Here is an 18958-nt window from a genome sequence, read left to right as displayed (position 1 = left end):
TCTAACAGAAACAGTAGCCCAGTCTAACAGAAACAGTAGCCTAGTCTAACAGAAACAGTAGCTTAGGCTAACAGAAACAGTGGCCTAGTCTAACAGAAACAGTGGCCTAGTCTAACAGAAACAGTAGCCTAGTCTAACAGAAACAGTAGCCTAGTCTAACAGAAACAGTAGCCTAGTCTAACAGAAACAGTAGCCCAGTCTAACAGAAACAGTAGCCCAGTCTAACAGAAACAGTAGCCCAGTCTAACATAAACAGTAGCCCAGTCTAACAGAAACAGTAATCCAGTCTAACAGAAACAGTAGCCCAGTCTAACAGAAACAGTAGCCCAGTCTAACAGAAATAGTAGCCTAGGCTAACCGAAACAGTAGCCTAGTCTAACAGAAACAGTAGCCTAGTCTAACAGAAACAGTAGCCTAGGCTAACCGAAACAGTAGCCTAGGCTAACAGAAACAGTAGCCTAGTCTAACAGAAACAGTAGCCTAGTCTAACAGAAACAGTAGCCCAGTCTAACAGAAACAGTAGCCTAGTCTAACAGAAACAGTAGCTTAGGCTAACAGAAACAGTGGCCTAGTCTAACAGAAACAGTAGCCTAGGCTAACAGAAACAGTAGCCTAGGCTAACAGAAACAGTAGCCCAGGCTAACAGAAACAGTCGCCTAGGCTAACAGAAACAGTAGCCCAGTCTAACAGAAACAGTAGCCCAGTCTAACAGAAACAGTAGCCTAGGCTAACAGAAACAGTAGCCTAGTCTAACAGAAACAGTAGCCTAGTCTAACAGAAACAGTAGCCTAGTCTAACAGAAACAGTAGCCTAGTCTAACAGAAACAGTAGCCTAGTCTAACAGAAACAGTAGCCCAGTCTAACAGAAACAGTAGCCCAGTCTAACAGAAACAGTAGCCCAGTCTAACAGAAACAGTAGCCCAGTCTAACAGAAACAGTAATCCAGTCTAACAGAAACAGTAGCCCAGTCTAACAGAAACAGTAGCCTAGTCTAACAGAAACAGTAGCCTAGGCTAACCGAAACAGTAGCCTAGGCTAACAGAAACAGTAGCCTAGTCTAACAGAAACAGTAGCCTAGTCTAACAGAAACAGTAGCCCAGTCTAACAGAAACAGTAGCCTAGTCTAACAGAAACAGTAGCCTAGTCTAACAGAAACAGTAGCCTAGTCTAACAGAAACAGTAGCCTAGGCTAACAGAAACAGTAGCCTAGTCTAACAGAAACAGTAGCCTAGTCTAACAGAAACAGTAGCCTAGTCTAACAGAAACAGTAGCCCAGTCTAACAGAAACAGTAGCCCAGTCTAACAGAAACAGTAGCCCAGTCTAACAGAAACAGTAGCCCAGTCTAACAGAAACAGTAATCCAGTCTAACAGAAACAGTAGCCCAGTCTAACAGAAACAGTAGCCTAGTCTAACAGAAACAGTAGCCTAGGCTAACCGAAACAGTAGCCTAGGCTAACAGAAACAGTAGCCTAGTCTAACAGAAACAGTAGCCTAGTCTAACAGAAACAGTAGCCCAGTCTAACAGAAACAGTAGCCTAGTCTAACAGAAACAGTAGCCTAGTCTAACAGAAACAGTAGCCTAGTCTAACAGAAACAGTAGCCTAGGCTAACCGAAACAGTAGCCTAGGCTAACAGAAACAGTAGCCTAGTCTAACAGAAACAGTAGCCTAGTCTAACAGAAACAGTAGCCCAGTCTAACAGAAACAGTAGCCTAGTCTAACAGAAACAGTAGCCTAGGCTAACAGAAACAGTAGCCCAGGCTAACAGAAACAGTCGCCTAGGCTAACAGAAACAGTAGCCCAGTCTAACAGAAACAGTAGCCCAGTCTAACAGAAACAGTAGCCTAGGCTAACAGAAACAGTAGCCTAGTCTAACAGAAACAGTAGCCTAGTCTAACAGAAACAGTAGCCTAGTCTAACAGAAACAGTAGCCTAGTCTAACAGAAACAGTAGCCCAGTCTAACAGAAACAGTAGCCCAGTCTAACAGAAACAGTAGCCCAGTCTAACAGAAACAGTAGCCCAGTCTAACAGAAACAGTAATCCAGTCTAACAGAAACAGTAGCCCAGTCTAACAGAAACAGTAGCCTAGTCTAACAGAAACAGTAGCCTAGGCTAACCGAAACAGTAGCCTAGGCTAACAGAAACAGTAGCCTAGTCTAACAGAAACAGTAGCCTAGTCTAACAGAAACAGTAGCCCAGTCTAACAGAAACAGTAGCCTAGTCTAACAGAAACAGTAGCCTAGTCTAACAGAAACAGTAGCCTAGTCTAACAGAAACAGTAGCCTAGGCTAACAGAAACAGTAGCCTAGTCTAACAGAAACAGTAGCCTAGTCTAACAGAAACAGTAGCCTAGTCTAACAGAAACAGTAGCCTAGTCTAACAGAAACAGTAGCCCAGTCTAACAGAAACAGTAGCCCAGTCTAACAGAAACAGTAGCCCAGTCTAACAGAAACAGTAGCCCAGTCTAACAGAAACAGTAATCCAGTCTAACAGAAACAGTAGCCCAGTCTAACAGAAACAGTAGCCTAGTCTAACAGAAACAGTAGCCTAGGCTAACCGAAACAGTAGCCTAGGCTAACAGAAACAGTAGCCTAGTCTAACAGAAACAGTAGCCTAGTCTAACAGAAACAGTAGCCCAGTCTAACAGAAACAGTAGCCTAGTCTAACAGAAACAGTAGCCTAGTCTAACAGAAACAGTAGCCTAGTCTAACAGAAACAGTAGCCTAGGCTAACCGAAACAGTAGCCTAGGCTAACAGAAACAGTAGCCTAGTCTAACAGAAACAGTAGCCTAGTCTAACAGAAACAGTAGCCCAGTCTAACAGAAACAGTAGCCTAGTCTAACAGAAACAGTAGCTTAGGCTAACAGAAACAGTGGCCTAGTCTAACAGAAACAGTGGCCTAGTCTAACAGAAACAGTAGCCTAGTCTAACAGAAACAGTAGCCTAGTCTAACAGAAACAGTAGCCTAGGCTAACAGAAACAGTAGCCCAGGCTAACAGAAACAGTCGCCTAGGCTAACAGAAACAGTAGCCTAGGCTAACCGAAACAGTAGCCTAGGCTAACAGAAACAGTAGCCTAGTCTAACAGAAACAGTAGCCTAGTCTAACAGAAACAGTAGCCTAGTCTAGTCTAGTCTCTCTAGTCTAGTAGCCTAGTCTTGATATGATTTATTGTAGCCTAAAGTGATGTCAATGGCTGCGTTTAGACAGGCAGCCCAATTATTATTTCCACTAATTGGTCTTGACCAATCACATCAGATATTTTCCAGATCATCAGATCTTTTTTTTCAGAGCTGATCTCATTGGTCAAAAGACCAATTAGTGAGAGAAAAAATCTGAACGCAGCCAATAAGAGTCATGCCAAGTCACTTCCTCAAAACAAGGAATTACCCCCCATTCTCATGTGATTTGGACTGGCATGAGGAAACCATTAGAAAACCACTATCTGTCCAGTTTATATAATCAAACTCTGACATCGTGTTGAAGGAATCATACAAAAAAACATTTGTCAAATAAGATGAGAAAGGCATGTTTCAAATGCGTAACCTACACGCGGAACATGTAGACATTTTTCCAACGAGGATCACTATCTACTTGATAAGAAATATTATCAGTCACAAATCATCTATTCTCACTCGTTTTTGAAGCTGTTTTGTGTGTTTCTCCCTCAACCTAACAGAGGAAAGGTGAGACGGTGCAGACTGTCATTCACGCCGCCCCATCACAGAGGCGCCCTGTACGTCTCTGCGCTCCGTACACCACCAATCATAACAATAGGAGGGTGACGGACAACGCTGGGTTAGGTTGTCTACTGTCTGATTGGGAAATAACAAAACCTAAAACCACACAGTGCTGCTGAGAGTCGGAAGTTTTACCGAGGGGCTGGGGACGAAGACACAAATACAACTGAATCGGACGCGACATTTATTTGCACTGTGGTTATTCCCCTGTCGAGGTGGTGGCTACAAGCTAACGTTAGTGAAGACGGTCCGCGAGCAAACCACCAACCAAGTGCCGTGGAGAAGTCGGGGGCTGAGATAGTGGAAAGAAGTGTTGGTGGTGTCTCTTCGACAATAGTCTGACAAAGGGGCAGTCAAGACAAATAGTGGCTACTATTAGCGAGACGAAGCCACAGACCGTGTTCAGCACCGGGTAGAGTCCCATATGCTTGGTGGCGTGTATCATACCTTGTTGGACTCGGGTTTTTTGAAGCGTCTGCTAAATGTCTGTAGACTGTCGGGTGCAGCAACGCCTGCATGTATGTGTGCTAGCTAGTTAGCCACAGTAGCTAGCCCGTTGATATCATTACATCTGACTCTGTTAGCCAGCAGCGTTGAGCTCGTTTCAACGTCGAAACTAAAACAAACAAAAAAAATAACATTTTGTCTTATTCTTGAGACACCGCTGTTAACTAACCGTGCGAACTAGTGGGGAAAAAATAGCAACATTTCCTCTGATAGCTACGCCTTGCTGTGTCATGTCATTCAAGTTGTAAGCGAAGTCCTTTCCCAAGAGTATGCAGGACAAGAAACGAGTTGGGATAAGTATATAGCTAAAAAGGGGACAGAGAAATCTTACATTGATTGATTGAAGTTCATATCGGCTGCCCCTCCAAAAAAAAGACTGCATTTGGAGGTCAAAAGGAAGCCAGAATGAAGAAGTTCTCCCGAATGCCGAAGTCTGAGAGTGGCGGGCTGGGAGGGGGGTCCGGCTCCGGACTCAGCAACTACTTCGGGAAAGTGTTCGGCGTGGGCCGGTTTCAAGTCACCGTGGAAGAACTCATAGCTGAAGGTATGTCTCTATGGGCTTATGTATGCTTCGTAAGGCTATTGCACATACAGTACATACATTGCATAACAAACGAGTAAATACACAGCACCTTCCACTGGCTGTTATTCTTTTTTAAAATGTGTTATTTATTTAACCTTTTAACTATGCTAGTCTTATTTACAATGACGGTCAAACCCTAACCTGGATGACGCTGGGCCAATTGTGTGTGCCACCCTATGGGACTCCCAATCACGGCCGGTTGTGATACAGCCTGGAATCGAACTAGAGTCTGTAGTGACTCCTGTAGCACTGAAATGCAGTGCCTTAGACTGCTGCGCCACTCTGGGGCCAAGTAAGGGGTGGCAGTGATTATTACATTGACAATTACAGTACAGTATGTCAGAATTATAATAGAGCCTAAACAGTGCAAAATGTCGGTGGCATTGTTCTATATTGTGTATTTGCATCTGCAACTTTCCACACTGTTTGCATACTGGACACGCCCCTGTACTGTCTCACTAATTTCCCTGGCTCTCTCTGCATTTCGGTAGTCCTCACTTGACTTTAACAGGGAAAAGGCTCACAGCCTGCTGAATGTCCTATCACCAGCTCACAAACTCTGTTGAGGTAGCATCTAGCCCAGGTGTCAAACTCGTTCCACGGAGGGCCGAGTGACAGTGGGGTTTCACTCCTCCCGTGTACTTGATTGATGAATTACGGTAACTAATTACTAAAGAACTCCCCTCACCTGGTTGTCTAGGGATTCATTGAAAGGAGAAACTAAAAACCCACTGACACTAGGCCCTCCAGCCCTGATATTGCCTGTAATCTGCTCCCTAATTATACAGGTGTCCTGATCTCGCATGTCAACAAGTCACTGACTAACTTAACCTGTTCCACCACTCCTTATTTTAAAGCGGAGGCTGTCTGGGCACAGGAAAGTATGCTGTTTTTGCCAGTCTCCCTCTCAAACGGATATAAGGCCCCCCCCCTTTACTGACCTTTTCCAATGTGCTTTGAGAGGGAGGTGAGGAATTTTAGGCCAGAACTAGGACGTAGGAAGCAAGGATGACTGCTAGGAACATGTTCAGACGTCATCTGACGTGGTCTGGAAAGGACCCCACCATTTAGAATTAGGGAAGTGAGGAGCAAATGAGGAAGCTCTTCTTTTTATTTTTTTTCCTCTGAGGGACTGCTTTCCCTTCCCCAGGTCTGTCATGCACCTCTGCCATTATCACACAGACGCTGACTGCAGTACACTGTCATGATGCCTGATTCTGTTTAGTTTTTTTCTCCCATACTCCATTTATTTATTTTTTCCAGGTGTCTGGTTTTTTTTCCCACAATTTTTCACATTTGAATTTTTCAGCATTGTTGAATTCGGTTTTAATGTCTGTATTCCGTGATTTATAGGGCCCTACATTCCCCGTAAAAGCTCTGTAGCCTAATGATCCTTCTAGAATAGCGCTTAATAAACAACATTGGTTTTGAAGTATGGCTTAACGAAGATGCTTTACACTGACACCCGTAGACAGTGCAGCAGGATATATCCAATGTTATGCAACTTCCTTTGTCTTTGTCTCAGAAACACTTTTTGCATTCCAAATGTCATCCTCTTCCCTACATAGTGCACTACTTTTGACCAGAGCCCTATGGACCACGGTCAAAAGTAGTGCACTACATAGGTAATAGGGTGTATTACTGACTTAAGGACGATCACGATGGCACCCAGCCTCAACCCATTGGACACAAACTACACTATTCACACTATGGAAAAAAATATCAACTGATCTGAATCACCACAGGCGATGGAGTTCTGAATCACCACGGGCGATGGAGTTCTGAATCACCACGGGCGATGGAGTTCTGAATCACCACGGGCGATGGAGTTCTGAATCACCACGGGCGATGGAGTTCTGAATCACCACGGGCGATGGAGTTCTGAATCACCACGGGCGATGGAGTTCTGAATCACCACGGGCGATGGAGTTCTGAATCACCACGGGCGATGGAGTTCTGAATCACCACGGGCGATGGAGTTCTGAATCACCACGGGCGATGGAGTTCTGAATCACCACGGGCGATGGAGTTCTGAATCACCACGGGCGATGGAGTTCTGAATCACCACGGGCGATGGAGTTCTGAATCACCACGGGCGATGGAGTTCTGAATCACCACGGGCGATGGAGTTCTGAATTACCACGGGCGATGGAGTTCTGAATCACCACGGCGATGGAGTTCTGAATCACCACGGCGATGGAGTTCTGAATCACCACGGGCGATGGAGTTCTGAATCACCACGGGCGATGGAGTTCTGAATCACCACGGGCGATGGAGTTCTGAATCACCACGGGCGATGGAGTTCTGAATCACTGTGATCCTACTGGAATAAAACACCACTCTTTTACAGAAGAGGCTGTAAGCCCAGTGTCAGAATGTAATCACATGAAGTGACTGAAATCTTCATTTAAGAAGCAGAGTGTGAAGTTCGGTGGTTCCAACTGCGTCCGTCCCGTAGGATTGGTGGTTTAAACAAGCACCATTCATTCATTCTTTCCTTCAGGAAACCATCAAGGAAATCCTCATTCTTCTCTAGAGGAAACCACGGATCCAACACGGCAAGAACAAGGAAGTGGAAACCATGGGGCGAATCTCAACTGTATTTCCTTGATTCCTAGCGTCATCCTTCTCAAAAAAGCATTGTCGGGGGAAAATCCAAGGAAAAGAACTTCCAGTCTTCTGCTCTAATGTTCTTTGAGAAGGAGACGAAAAGGGAAATGTGAGGAATCAAGTAAATATTACTGAGGTTCACCCTGGGACTTAGAATGGGGCCTCAGGCTAGTCGCCCTGTGACTTCAGCATTGTGAAGGTAATGGAATGGGGCCTCAGGCTAGTCGCCCTGTGACTTCAGCATTGTGAAGGTATTGGAATGGGGCCTCAGGCTAGTCGCCCTGTGACTTCAGCATTGTGAAGGTATTGGAATGGGGCCTCAGGCTAGTCGCCCTGTGACTTCAGCATTGTGAAGGTATTGGAATGGGGCCTCAGGCTAGTCGCCCTGTGACTTCAGCATTGTAAAGGTATTGGAATGGGGCCTCAGGCTAGTCGCCCTGTGACTTCAGCATTGTGAAGGTATTGGAATGGGGCCTCAGGCTAGTCGCCCTGTGACTTCAGCATTGTGAAGGTATTGGAATGGGGCCTCAGGCTAGTCGCCCTGTGACTTCAGCATTGTAAAGGTATTGGAATGGGGCCTCGGGCTAGTCGCCCTGTGACTTCAGCATTGTAAAGGTATTGGAATGGGGCCTCAGGCTAGTCGCCCTGTGACTTCAGCATTGTAAAGGTATTGGAATGGGGCCTCGGGCTAGTCGCCCTGTGACTTCAGCATTGTAAAGGTATTGGAATGGGGCCTCGGGCTAGTTGGTGTTCCACCGAGGAGTTGAGGACACAAAGCAAGGGCAGAGACGCTTCGGCTAATCTGAATGCTCGCCTCTCTCTGGCCCCCTCTTAAGACCGGCTGCTCTGCTTGCAGCCGGGTGGTGTCTGTCAAAGGGTCGTTGCTGGTGTGACTTTGCTCTCTTTCTGTCTCAGGAAAACAACTCAATGAATCATGGAATGTTCCTCAGAGGGAGGCTCATCTCGCCACCCCCTCTCTCCTTTTCTCCTATCTTTATCTCTACCCCATTTCTCTCTTCTCTCTCTCTCTCTCTCTCTTCTCTCTCTCGTTCTTCTCTCACCCCCTCTCTCCTTTTCTCCTATCTTTATCTCTACCCCATTTCTCTCTCTCTTCTCTCTCTCTCTTCTCTCTCTCGTTCTTCTCTCACCCCCTCTCTCCTTTTCTCCTATCTTTATCTCTACCCCATTTCTCTCTCTCTTCTCTCTCTCGCTCTTCTCTCACTCCCTCTCTTTTGCCCCCCCCCCATACTCCAGCTGTGCCAGTTTAATGAAAAGCATGAGATTCCCTCAAAGCCCAACTTAACAGAGAATGTGGTCTGCTCTGCACAAAATGTTATAGGAAGAAGTAATGTGAATTATGTGAGTAACCCGGGAGGTATCCTAGCTTTTTGACCATCCTTTTCAGTGCACTAAAGCTCCCAACTTATTTTTCAGTGCATTTTTAATTGATTGGCTTTTCTTTTGACATTTGGAAAAATACTCACATTTGTCTGAGTGGTCAAGTCAATATCTTTTTATTGTACAAATTAGGATGTTTGTGTGAATGTTCAGCAAAAAAAAAACATGCCGTTTCAACTCTGCTCATCATTGGCCAGTGCTAAGCATCAGTCACAACAGAATGGTTGTATTTAGTTATGAGCAGAAACACACACACACACACACCAGTGTTTCAGGAAAATGAGGCACCAGACATTTTACTGTTAAATTGTATTTTAATTTACTGGATATTTCAGAAATGTACTGGATTCATACTCACTGGGTGTGTAACTTGATTAGGGCATCCACCCACTGCTCAGAATGACAAAAATCACATATATAGATTATGGTCATTCGTTTTAACAGAACAGTCAACTCGAGGATGCAATGGCGTGCGTCCTTAACGAATTCCGATGCGCAGATTGAAGATTTTACAATAACTGTGCACACTTTTTTTTTCCTTAGTCTACAAGACCAGTAATGAACAACAAAATCACGAGCCTAGCTCAATCTACTAGCAGAAAAAGGTAACCTATTCTATTGGTCAGCTTGTCGAGAAAGAAATACTCTATTCCACACAGACTCTGGGACAGTTGTGGGTCGATTAGATCCCACATTTATACAACCAGTAGGCCTAGGATACAAACAAAACATGTTAAAAAGCAATGAGGCTGATGGAACAGATCAGAACATTCAGATTCAAATGTTGATACATTATTTATACACGTAAGCGCAGCAATGCGCACAAGCCGGTAGGCCACATGCAAATGTTGGTTCCGTAATGCAATTGATTGAGAAAAAAAACCCCACCATTGCCAGCGGTTTCATGAGACTGAGATGAAAATATCTGTTACAAAGAGGGGAGATCTAAAGATGCAACAACTAGCATGGGATGCTAATATGACTAGGATTGTCATCAACTAGCATGGGATGCTAATATGACTAGGATTGTCATCAACTAGCATGGGTTGCTAATATGACTAGGATTGTCATCAACTAGCATGGGTTGCTAATATGACCTGGGATTGTCATCAACTAGCATGGGTTGTTAATATGACTGGGATTGTCATCAACTAGCATGGGTTGCTAATATGACTAGGATTGTCATCAACTAGCATGGGATGCTAATATGACTGGGATTGTGCCTTTGGCTACTGGTCAATGAAAGAAAGTTGAATTGAAAACCAATAGAATATGAGCGAAATAGGCTACTGGTTTCAGTGGCATATGGAAGTCCTTTTTATTGCCTCCTCGTTTCTATGGTCTGATTTGGCTAGGCTACTTTGTAGCAAGGTAAGACGACATGCCTCATAACATGAACCAAGACGTTCAGGTTTCAAACTATTTTAAGTATATGTTTTCATGCTACTTACTGCCTCCTTCAGCTCAATGCAAAGTGGTGTGTGATGCACTGAAGCCTGTCTACCATTTGCCTATTTTATTTATTTACTTAACCTTTTATTTAACTAGGCACGTCAGTTTAAGAGCAAAAATTCTTATTTACGATGACGGCCTACCCCCGGCCAAACCTGGATTCGAACCAGGGACTGCAGTGACGGCTCTTACACTGAGATGCAGTGTCACTCAGGAGCTCGAGCCTATGCACTTGAGTGGCGAATTGGAAGCGTAATTCAATCACCAGTGGAGAAATAGAAACAGTTTTGATAGACAAAAAAAAATAGAAGCTATTTGTAACACGTGATTGCATTTTGAATTGTTGTGCAATTATTAGGCTTATAAAAAATAAAAATAAAATCACGTTTCACTTTAGACGGCAAATTCTGAGCTGTTTTGACAATCTGTAGCAGCTGCTCTCGTGCTGTCTGATTTTTTTTTTTCCCGCTCAATCTCGGCTCTGTGTCTGTCTGTATGCTGTTGGCTCGTGATAAATAAAATACATAACGACTAACGAAAATACACGCCGCCAGTTTAATTCCGCTAAGTTATGCAAATTGACCTGTAAACCGATAAGCATGACAATTCAAATGCCTTTACATCGACTGGTAGGCTAAAAGGCATTATTTTGCAATGGGATTTTATTTTCTTTCTTGTCCCAAACACTTTGCCAGCGGCAATTTTTGTATTTATCGACCAAAAGCCAGCTATTACCGGCTAACGGAAACCCTGACACACACACACACACTGCAGTGGTTTTATCTAGTGATAAGCAAGAACTTAGTTATTGCCATTCTCCTCCCACCACATTGCTCTCAGTCTCTCTGATGAGGTATGTCACTGTCTCAGAGATGGTTACAGAAATGACAAGATGGATCTAGTCACAGGAAGTCACCCGTGGCCAACTATCTCTCTTCCTCGACCCTATAGGTTGACTGACTCACCGTCACCTACACAGGATAGCAGACTTGAGTAGGTCTCTAACTCTTGTCCTCTCGCCACAGGCAATAACCTAAAGCTCCTCTGCATCTTGACACTCACGTTATGTGATACGTAGTTGACAGTAAGTCCACAGTCAAATCAAAATTTGTCCCAATGTATGAAAGTGAATTAAAATAGAGCTGATATAGAATGGTGGTGGGGGGGGGGGGGTTCCTTTCTGGAGCCAGCTAATCCCCCTCAGGCTGACTTGTGTTTTGGTAGCAGACTGAGTGAGTAAGCAGGTATGGTCTATGTCTCAAATTTACACAGGGCACATAGTGCTCTGGTCTAATGTAGTGCACTATATAGGGAATAGGGCTCTGGTCTAAAGTAGTGCACGATATAGGGAATAGGGCTCTGGTCTATAGTAGTGCACTATATAGGGCTCTGGTCTAAAGTAGTGCACTACATAGGGAATAGGGCTCTGGTCTAAAGTAGTGCACTACATAGGGAATAGGGCTCTGGTCTATAGTAGTGCACTATATAGGGCTCTGGTCTAAAGTAGTGCACTATATAGGGCTCTGGTCTAAAGTAGTGCACTACATAGGGAATAGGGCTTTGGTCTAAAGTAGTGCACTATATAGGGAAGAGGGTGCAATTTGGAACACAGCCTGTCTGATCCCTTCTCCAATAGTGAACAGACGCATGCACCCCATCAGGGTTCTGTTCCCCCTTCCTTAAAGCTACCAGGCAGACAAGCTAGCCTTCATCTGTTTATGTAGCAGTGCTTGCAAATGTCAGCTTGTATGTCGCACAGCCGACGAAGAGGAAGGTCTAGGAAATGTCTCTCTGCCCTTTTTTTGTTGTTTTTTGTGTTTTTTTGTTTGTTTTCCATATCAACGACGCCAGACATTTCAGGTCGTCAGTATCACTGGTCTCAGCCAGTCGCTCACGTGCGGTATTAGCCCGTCGCCACGGTAATGAGGTGTGAGTGTATCCCAAATGGCACCGTATTTCCTGTATAGGGAACACACAGGGCTCTGGTCTAGTGCTCTTATGTAGTGAAGCAGCTGAGCCTACTTTGCCCAGAGAAGTTTGTGTCTGTTTTAGCTTGTATAACTTGTTCCTTGCTTTGTATGGGTGAAGTTGAGGCTTTTACGGTGCTCAGTTGAACTTATTTCCTGTCTTTTAGGAGCTTTTTTTTCCAGCCTTAACTTTTTTTTTTTGTAATTTGAATTCCTTTTTATAGTAAGATAATGTTTGTGTATATAGGAGATCACCATTATTACCAAGTCTAAAATGGACTACCACAAAACACAATGCATCCTGGGAAAGTCCTCTGCGTGTATGTACAGTTGATGCATTTGAGAGAAAAAAAAGTGAAGTCAGCCTGTAGTTTCACTCACAGAACATGCTGATGGTGTCACTATTTAAATTATATTTTCTGTCAGCAAAATTCAGAAACCAAGCCTGCCCTACACACTCACTCAGTTTGATCACAACAACCTTAACACTGTTCGGTTGTGTAATAAGCTTTTTGTATCTTGACCAGAGGCCTTTATTTTGAGAGATAAGGGCAAACTAAGAGAGAGGCGAGATCAGGGCTCTCCAACCCTGTTCCTGGAGAGCGACCATCCTGCAGTGTGCCTGATTCTAATAATTTGATTGATATGCTGAATCAGGTTAGTTACAACTGGGTTTGGATGGATAATCTCCAGTAATATGGTTGGAGAGCCCTGGGCTAGATAGTACAAGTTGGCTGTAGAGAGCAGAGACTCCTGGACCTAGCAGAGCTACAGCTGACCAGAGTCATATTCAATGGGGCCCACAATGGGGAAAACGTTTGCTACTGAAATATATATATTTATTTTTTTAGTTTCTTAGGATTTGTTCTACGACTTATTTTCTCATAAGTCCAAAAATGTTCTTTCCGTTTTGTTGTAACCCTTATCATGTAAACAAGGTTTCCATGTAGTCCCTGTCTGCTTTCAGTCTGTTTTCTTCTGTTTGTTTTCTGATGGTTTCCGTGCACACAGCTGCTGTGGTCACAGTAAAACACAGGGCTTTGTCCCAAATGGTATCCTATCCCCTATGTAGTACCGTTGACCAGAGCTCGGGGTCTGGTTTAAAGTAGTCAGAAGTAGTGCACAACATAGGGGTTAGGTTACCATTTTGGGACACTACTCATTTTTGCTACTTATCTTTGAGGTACGGGCCACTGTGGGGTTATCGACCCAAGTATTGGCCACGGCCATTCTAGAAATGACAGAATGATGTAATCGATGCATATAATTGTGTCATTGTTGATTTTATGTCCAGCAAATGGTAGACCTCTTTTCTAGGTCTAATAAACATAAAATGGGTATGGACTTGGATTGGAAAGGCTTCAGTTGATCGTTGATTTAAAAAAAATATATAGAGTTATGAACTAGTTAGTTCTGTGTTTAAGAACAGCATGTAGATTTCTGCCTAAATAGACATGTACAACAGTAATACTTTTTCATGAGATGACCATCGAGTAATGCTGCATAGTTCTAGAATGTTCTGGAACCGTCCTTTTCAGGCACAAATAGTAATTCGGTGGATTCTGAAAGTATTCAGACCCCTTGACTTTCCTTGTCATTATGGGGTATTGTGTGTAGATTGATATCACAATACCCCATAATGACATCACAATACCCCATAATGACATCACAATACCCCATAATGACATAATTCAATATTGGTTTCATCAGACCAGAGAATCTTGTTTCTCATGGTCTGAGAGTCCTTTAGGTGTCTTCTGGCAAACTCCATGCGGGCTGTCATGTGCCTTTTACTGAGGAGTGGCTTCCTTCTGGCCTGATTGGTTGGAGAGATGGTTGTCCTTCTGAAAGGTTCTCCAATCTCCACAGATGAACTCTGGAGCTCTTTCAGAGTGATCATCGGGTTCTTAGTCACCTCCCTGACCAAGGCCCTTCTCCCCCGATTGCTCAGTTTGGCCGGGCGGCCAGCTCTAGGAAGAGTCTTGGTGGTTCTAAAATTCTTCCATTTCAGAATGATGGAGGCCACTGTGTTCTTGGCAACTTTCAATGCTGCAGAAATGTTTTGGGACCCTTCCTCAGGTCTGTGCCTCGACACAATCCTGTCTCGGAGGTCTACGGACAATTCCTTCGACCTCATGGCTTGGTTTCAACCAGCATGTTGGTGTAAATTCTAAACCTGTTTTTGTTTTGTTATTACGTGTAGATGGAGGGCGGAAAAAAATAATTTTAGAATAAGGCTGTAACGTAACAATGTGGAAAAGGTCAAGGGCTCTGAATACTTCCTGAATGCTCTGTACATCACTGAGGTGTACTCACTGTTGAGGAGGACACAAGCTCAGGTACATAGTACAAATATATAAAAAAAACCCCAAAAAAACATGATTTTCCCCCCTATCTACCAGAAGTGGGGGATTAGTTCTTGAAATGACTGAAATGCTTCTAAACATAGTGTTCGGTTCTAAACAAACCTTATACAATTTCACAGATTTAGTAAAGCTTAAACCCAGTTTATTCCCCCATTGGGTCATACAGCTGCGTAAGGCAAAGAATGGTTCCTCCAGTGGTAGTGTTCTATACAGTGGTCCCCCGCCAGTGGTAGTGTTCTATACAGTGGTCCCCCCCCCAGTGGTAGTGTTCTATACAGTGGTCCCCCCCAGTGGTAGTGTTCTATACAGTGGTCCCCCCCCAGTGGTAGTGTTCTATACAGTGGTCCCCCCCCAGTGGTAGTGTTCTATACAGTGGTCCCCCCCCAGTGGTAGTGTTCTATACAGTGGTCCCTCCCCCCAGTGGTAGTGTTCTATACAGTGGTCCCCCCCCAGTGGTAGTGTTCTATACAGTGGCCCCCCCCCCCCCCCCCCCAGTGGTAGTGTTCTATACAGAGGTCCCCCCCCAGTGGTAGTGTTCTATACAGTGGTCCCCCCCCCCCCCCCCCCCCAGTGGTAGTGTTCTATACAGTGCCCCCCCCCGTGGTAGTGTTCTATACAGTGGTCCCCCCCCCCCCCACAGTGGTAGTGTTCTATACAGTGCCCCCCCCCCCCCCCAGAGGTAGTGTTCTATACAGTGGTCCCCCCCCCAGTGGTAGTGTTCTATACAGTGGTCCCCCCCCCCCGTGGTAGTGTTCTATACAGTGCCCCCCCCCCACAGTGGTAGTGTTCTATACAGTGGCCCCCCCCCCAGACCAGAGGTAGTGTTCTATACAGTGGTCCCCCCCCCCCCAGTGGTAGTGTTCTATACAGTGCCCCCCCCCCCCCACAGTGGTAGTGTTCTATACAGTGGTCCCCCCTCCCAGTAGCTTGCGAAAGTATTCTCTCCCCTTGGCTTTTCCCCCTATTTTTAAAACCTGGAATTAAAATTGATATTTTTGGAGGGGGGGGGGTTTGTATCATTTGTTTTACACAACATGCCTACCACTTTGACGATGCAAAATATTGTTTTATTGTGAAACAACAAGACCAAAAAAACAACAGAACTTGAGCGTGCATAATTATTCACCCCCCCCCCCCCCCCAAAGTCAATACTTTGTAGAGCCACCTTTTGCAGCAATTACAGCTGCAAGTGTCTTGGGGTATGTCTCTATAAACTTGGCACATCTAGCCACTGGGATTTTTGCCCATTCTTCAAGGCAAAACTGCTCCAGCTCCTTCCAGTTGGATGGGTTCTGCTGGTGTACAGGTATCTTTAAGTCATACCACAGATTCTCAATTGGATTGAGGTCTGGGCTTTAACTAGGCCATTCCAAGACATTTAAATGTTTCCCCTTAAACCACTTGTGTGTTGCTTTAGCAGTATGCTTAGGGTCATTGTCCTGCTGGAAGGTGAACCTCCGTCCCAGTCTCAAATCTCTGAAAAACTGAAACCGGTTTCCCTCAAGAATGTCTTTGTATTTAGCACCATCATTCCTTCAATTCTGACCTGTCCCTGCCAATGGCAAAACATCCCCACAGCATGATGCTGCCACCACCATGCCTCACTCTGGGGATGGTGTTCTATTGTTGATGAGGTGTTGGGTTTGGCCAGACATAGCGTTTTCCTTGATGACCAGAGTACCTTCTTCCATATGTTTGGGGAGTCTCCCACATGCCTTTTGGCGAACACAAAACACGTTTGCTTATTTTTTCTGGCCATTCTTCAGTAAAGCCCAGCTCTGTGGAGCGTCCCGCTTAAAGTGGTCTTATGGACAGATACTCCAATCTCCGCTGTGGAGCTTTGCAGCTCCGTCAGGGTTATCTTTTGTCTCTTTGTTGCCTCTGATTAATGCCCTCTTTGCCTGGTCCGTGAGTTTTGGTGGGCGGCTCTCACTTGGCAGGTTTGTTGTCGTGCCATATTCTTTCCATTTTATTTGTTAAATAATGGATTTAATGGTGCTCCATGGGATGTTCAATGTTTCAGATATTTTTTTATAACTCAACCCTGATCTGTACTTCTCCACAACTTTGTCCCTGAACTGTTTGGAGAGCTCATTGGTCTTCATAGTACCGCTTGCTTGGTGGTGCCCCTTGCTTAGTGGTGTTGCAGATTCTAGGTCCTTTCAGAACGTGTGTGTGTGTATGTATATATATATATATATATATATATATATATATACTGAGATCATGTGACACTTAGATTGCACACAGGTGGACTTTATTTAACTAATTATGTGACTTCTGAAGGTAATTGGTTGCACCAGGTCTTATGTAGGGGTTTAAGGGGTGAATACATATGCACGCACCACTTTTCAGTTTTGCTTTGAAAAATTCTCAATTATTTTTTTTTTTTTTTCATTTCACCTCACCAATTTGGACTATTTTGTGTCTGTCCATTACATGAAATCCAAATAAAAATAAATTTAATTTACAGGTTGTAATGCAACAAAATAGATAAAAATGCCAAAGGGGCTGAATAATTTTGCAAGGCGCTGTGTGTGTGTGTAGATCGATATATCTATCCCACAATATGGGTGACGTCCTCCTTACTAAACATCACGCCTTTGTTGCTAGGCAGGAAATTAAGTGAGGCGGGCAATAAACTGTTCTCCCTTAACGTGACCTGACCTCGACCCCCCCCCCCCCCCCCCCCCCCCCCCCCCATCACTAAACCACCTCTCTCCATCCTTATCAGTGCCTGTGATTGCCTTTTCTTTTACTCAATACAACCCCCCCCTTACAGATACCCGTTAACTTCTGGTGTACCAGCTAGACTATGCCACTCAATATTCCAATAGGATACCTGATAATAACAATATTTCAAGTTTTAGAACTCATCAATAGTTAAAATCTAATTATTAATGACTTAGTTTAAGACTTCACCTTTTTTATAACTGTAAAATAATTATGGTGGTATTTAGTGATAGTACAAATTTGTCTCCATTTCATGTAACTGACGACTGAACATTTTCAACAGATCGTCCTCTGAGCAACGCAAACACCGATTTGAATGTCTACGGACTCTTGACTTTTGTCATGAGGAGAGAAATCTAAACCTGTCAGAGAATACCACAGTGAGGTGAAACCACCATTTCTGGATTCACTAGACAGTCCCCCTTTTTTAATATGCCGTTTCCCAGGCTCCGTCGGTCACAGGCAGAAGAAACCAGTTATTTGTCAGGATAGGTCAGAAAATGTGACATGTCACTCCCTATGCAAATGAAGAGAGTGAAACCTGACACTTGAAATCAGCTCCACTGACAGAGTGGTAGCAGAGAGGAGACAGATTGGACTTTGTGGCACTGTAAGGTACTGGACCCTGTGACGTTCACAGAGGACGTTGTACACCGACATGTTGGTCAGAACTGGTCCAGAACCGCTCAAATATCTCAGGTTTAAAAAAAACCAAACAACAACAAAATACGAAGACCTAAAAGCAGCATAAGAATGGGGTGTAATTGAATTGATCATCATTTATGAATGATGGCTAAAGACTACAGCCTTCATTTACAACTATTTGTCCAAATGCTTATGACTCTTTCTTTGCCGAGACTAACTGTGGTGTAAAATGCTGCCTGTTACCCATCCATCTACATTTATTAGCATACTGTAACTGATAATGAATGGGTGGATTGTGGCTCCTTTGTCCTGCTCTTGTACCCTATAAAGAATGCTGCTGGTACGATGCAGTTCTCTCTCTCTCTCTCTCTCTCTCTCTCTCGCCGGGTCCCATGACGGAGCGGTCTATCCTTTGTGCATGATCATTCAACCCTTCTCTCTCCGTCTCTCTATATAATCATCATTGTATCTTTTGTGTTATTCCAAATGAATTATTTTCCTACCAACTAACTTATTTACGGCATCCCAAATGGCACCCTATTCCCTGCATAGTGTGCTACTTTTGACCCAGAGCACGAGAGGGCCATGGGATGCAATTTGGCCATTTGGGATGCCTCATTATTCATCCAGTTTGGGTGGGCATCGGGCCAAGTGAACTTTGGAGCTTCGGAAGACTAAAAGAGAAATAAAGAGCTGGACTGTTGTGGATTAATTGATTTGCACAGAATAGTGTGTTTTGATATAATTGCAGGCGAAAAAAAATTAGATGCCTCAAACGTTCTCATTCTTGGTCTTTCATTTTGTTTAACCTTTTAACTAGGCAAGTCGTATAAGAACAAATTCTTATTTACAGACTGCCTACCAAAAGGCCTCCTACGGGGACAGGGGCTGGGATTAAAATAAAAAATATAGGACAAAACGCACATCCCGACAAGAGAGACAACACTACAAGATGAA

At 44.2% G+C, this 18958-nt stretch overlaps 1 protein-coding gene across 1 annotated transcript in view; it reads left to right on the top strand.

The window, feature by feature from the left end:
• The first annotated feature begins 3792 nt into the window (after positions 1-3792).
• Positions 3793-18958, top strand: part of LOC139389426 (BMP-2-inducible protein kinase-like) — a 100840-nt gene continuing 85674 nt past the window's right edge. The window contains exon 1 of the mRNA XM_071136172.1: positions 3793-4791. Within this exon, the coding sequence (XP_070992273.1) occupies positions 4653-4791 (139 nt within the window). The 5' untranslated portion in view covers positions 3793-4652. The remainder of the gene's footprint in view (positions 4792-18958) is intronic.

This window comes from Oncorhynchus clarkii, chromosome 30, assembly GCF_045791955.1.
Source record: "Oncorhynchus clarkii lewisi isolate Uvic-CL-2024 chromosome 30, UVic_Ocla_1.0, whole genome shotgun sequence".
Classification (NCBI taxonomy): Eukaryota; Metazoa; Chordata; class Actinopteri; order Salmoniformes; family Salmonidae; genus Oncorhynchus; species Oncorhynchus clarkii.
This window is presented reverse-complemented; position numbering and strand designations above follow the sequence as displayed.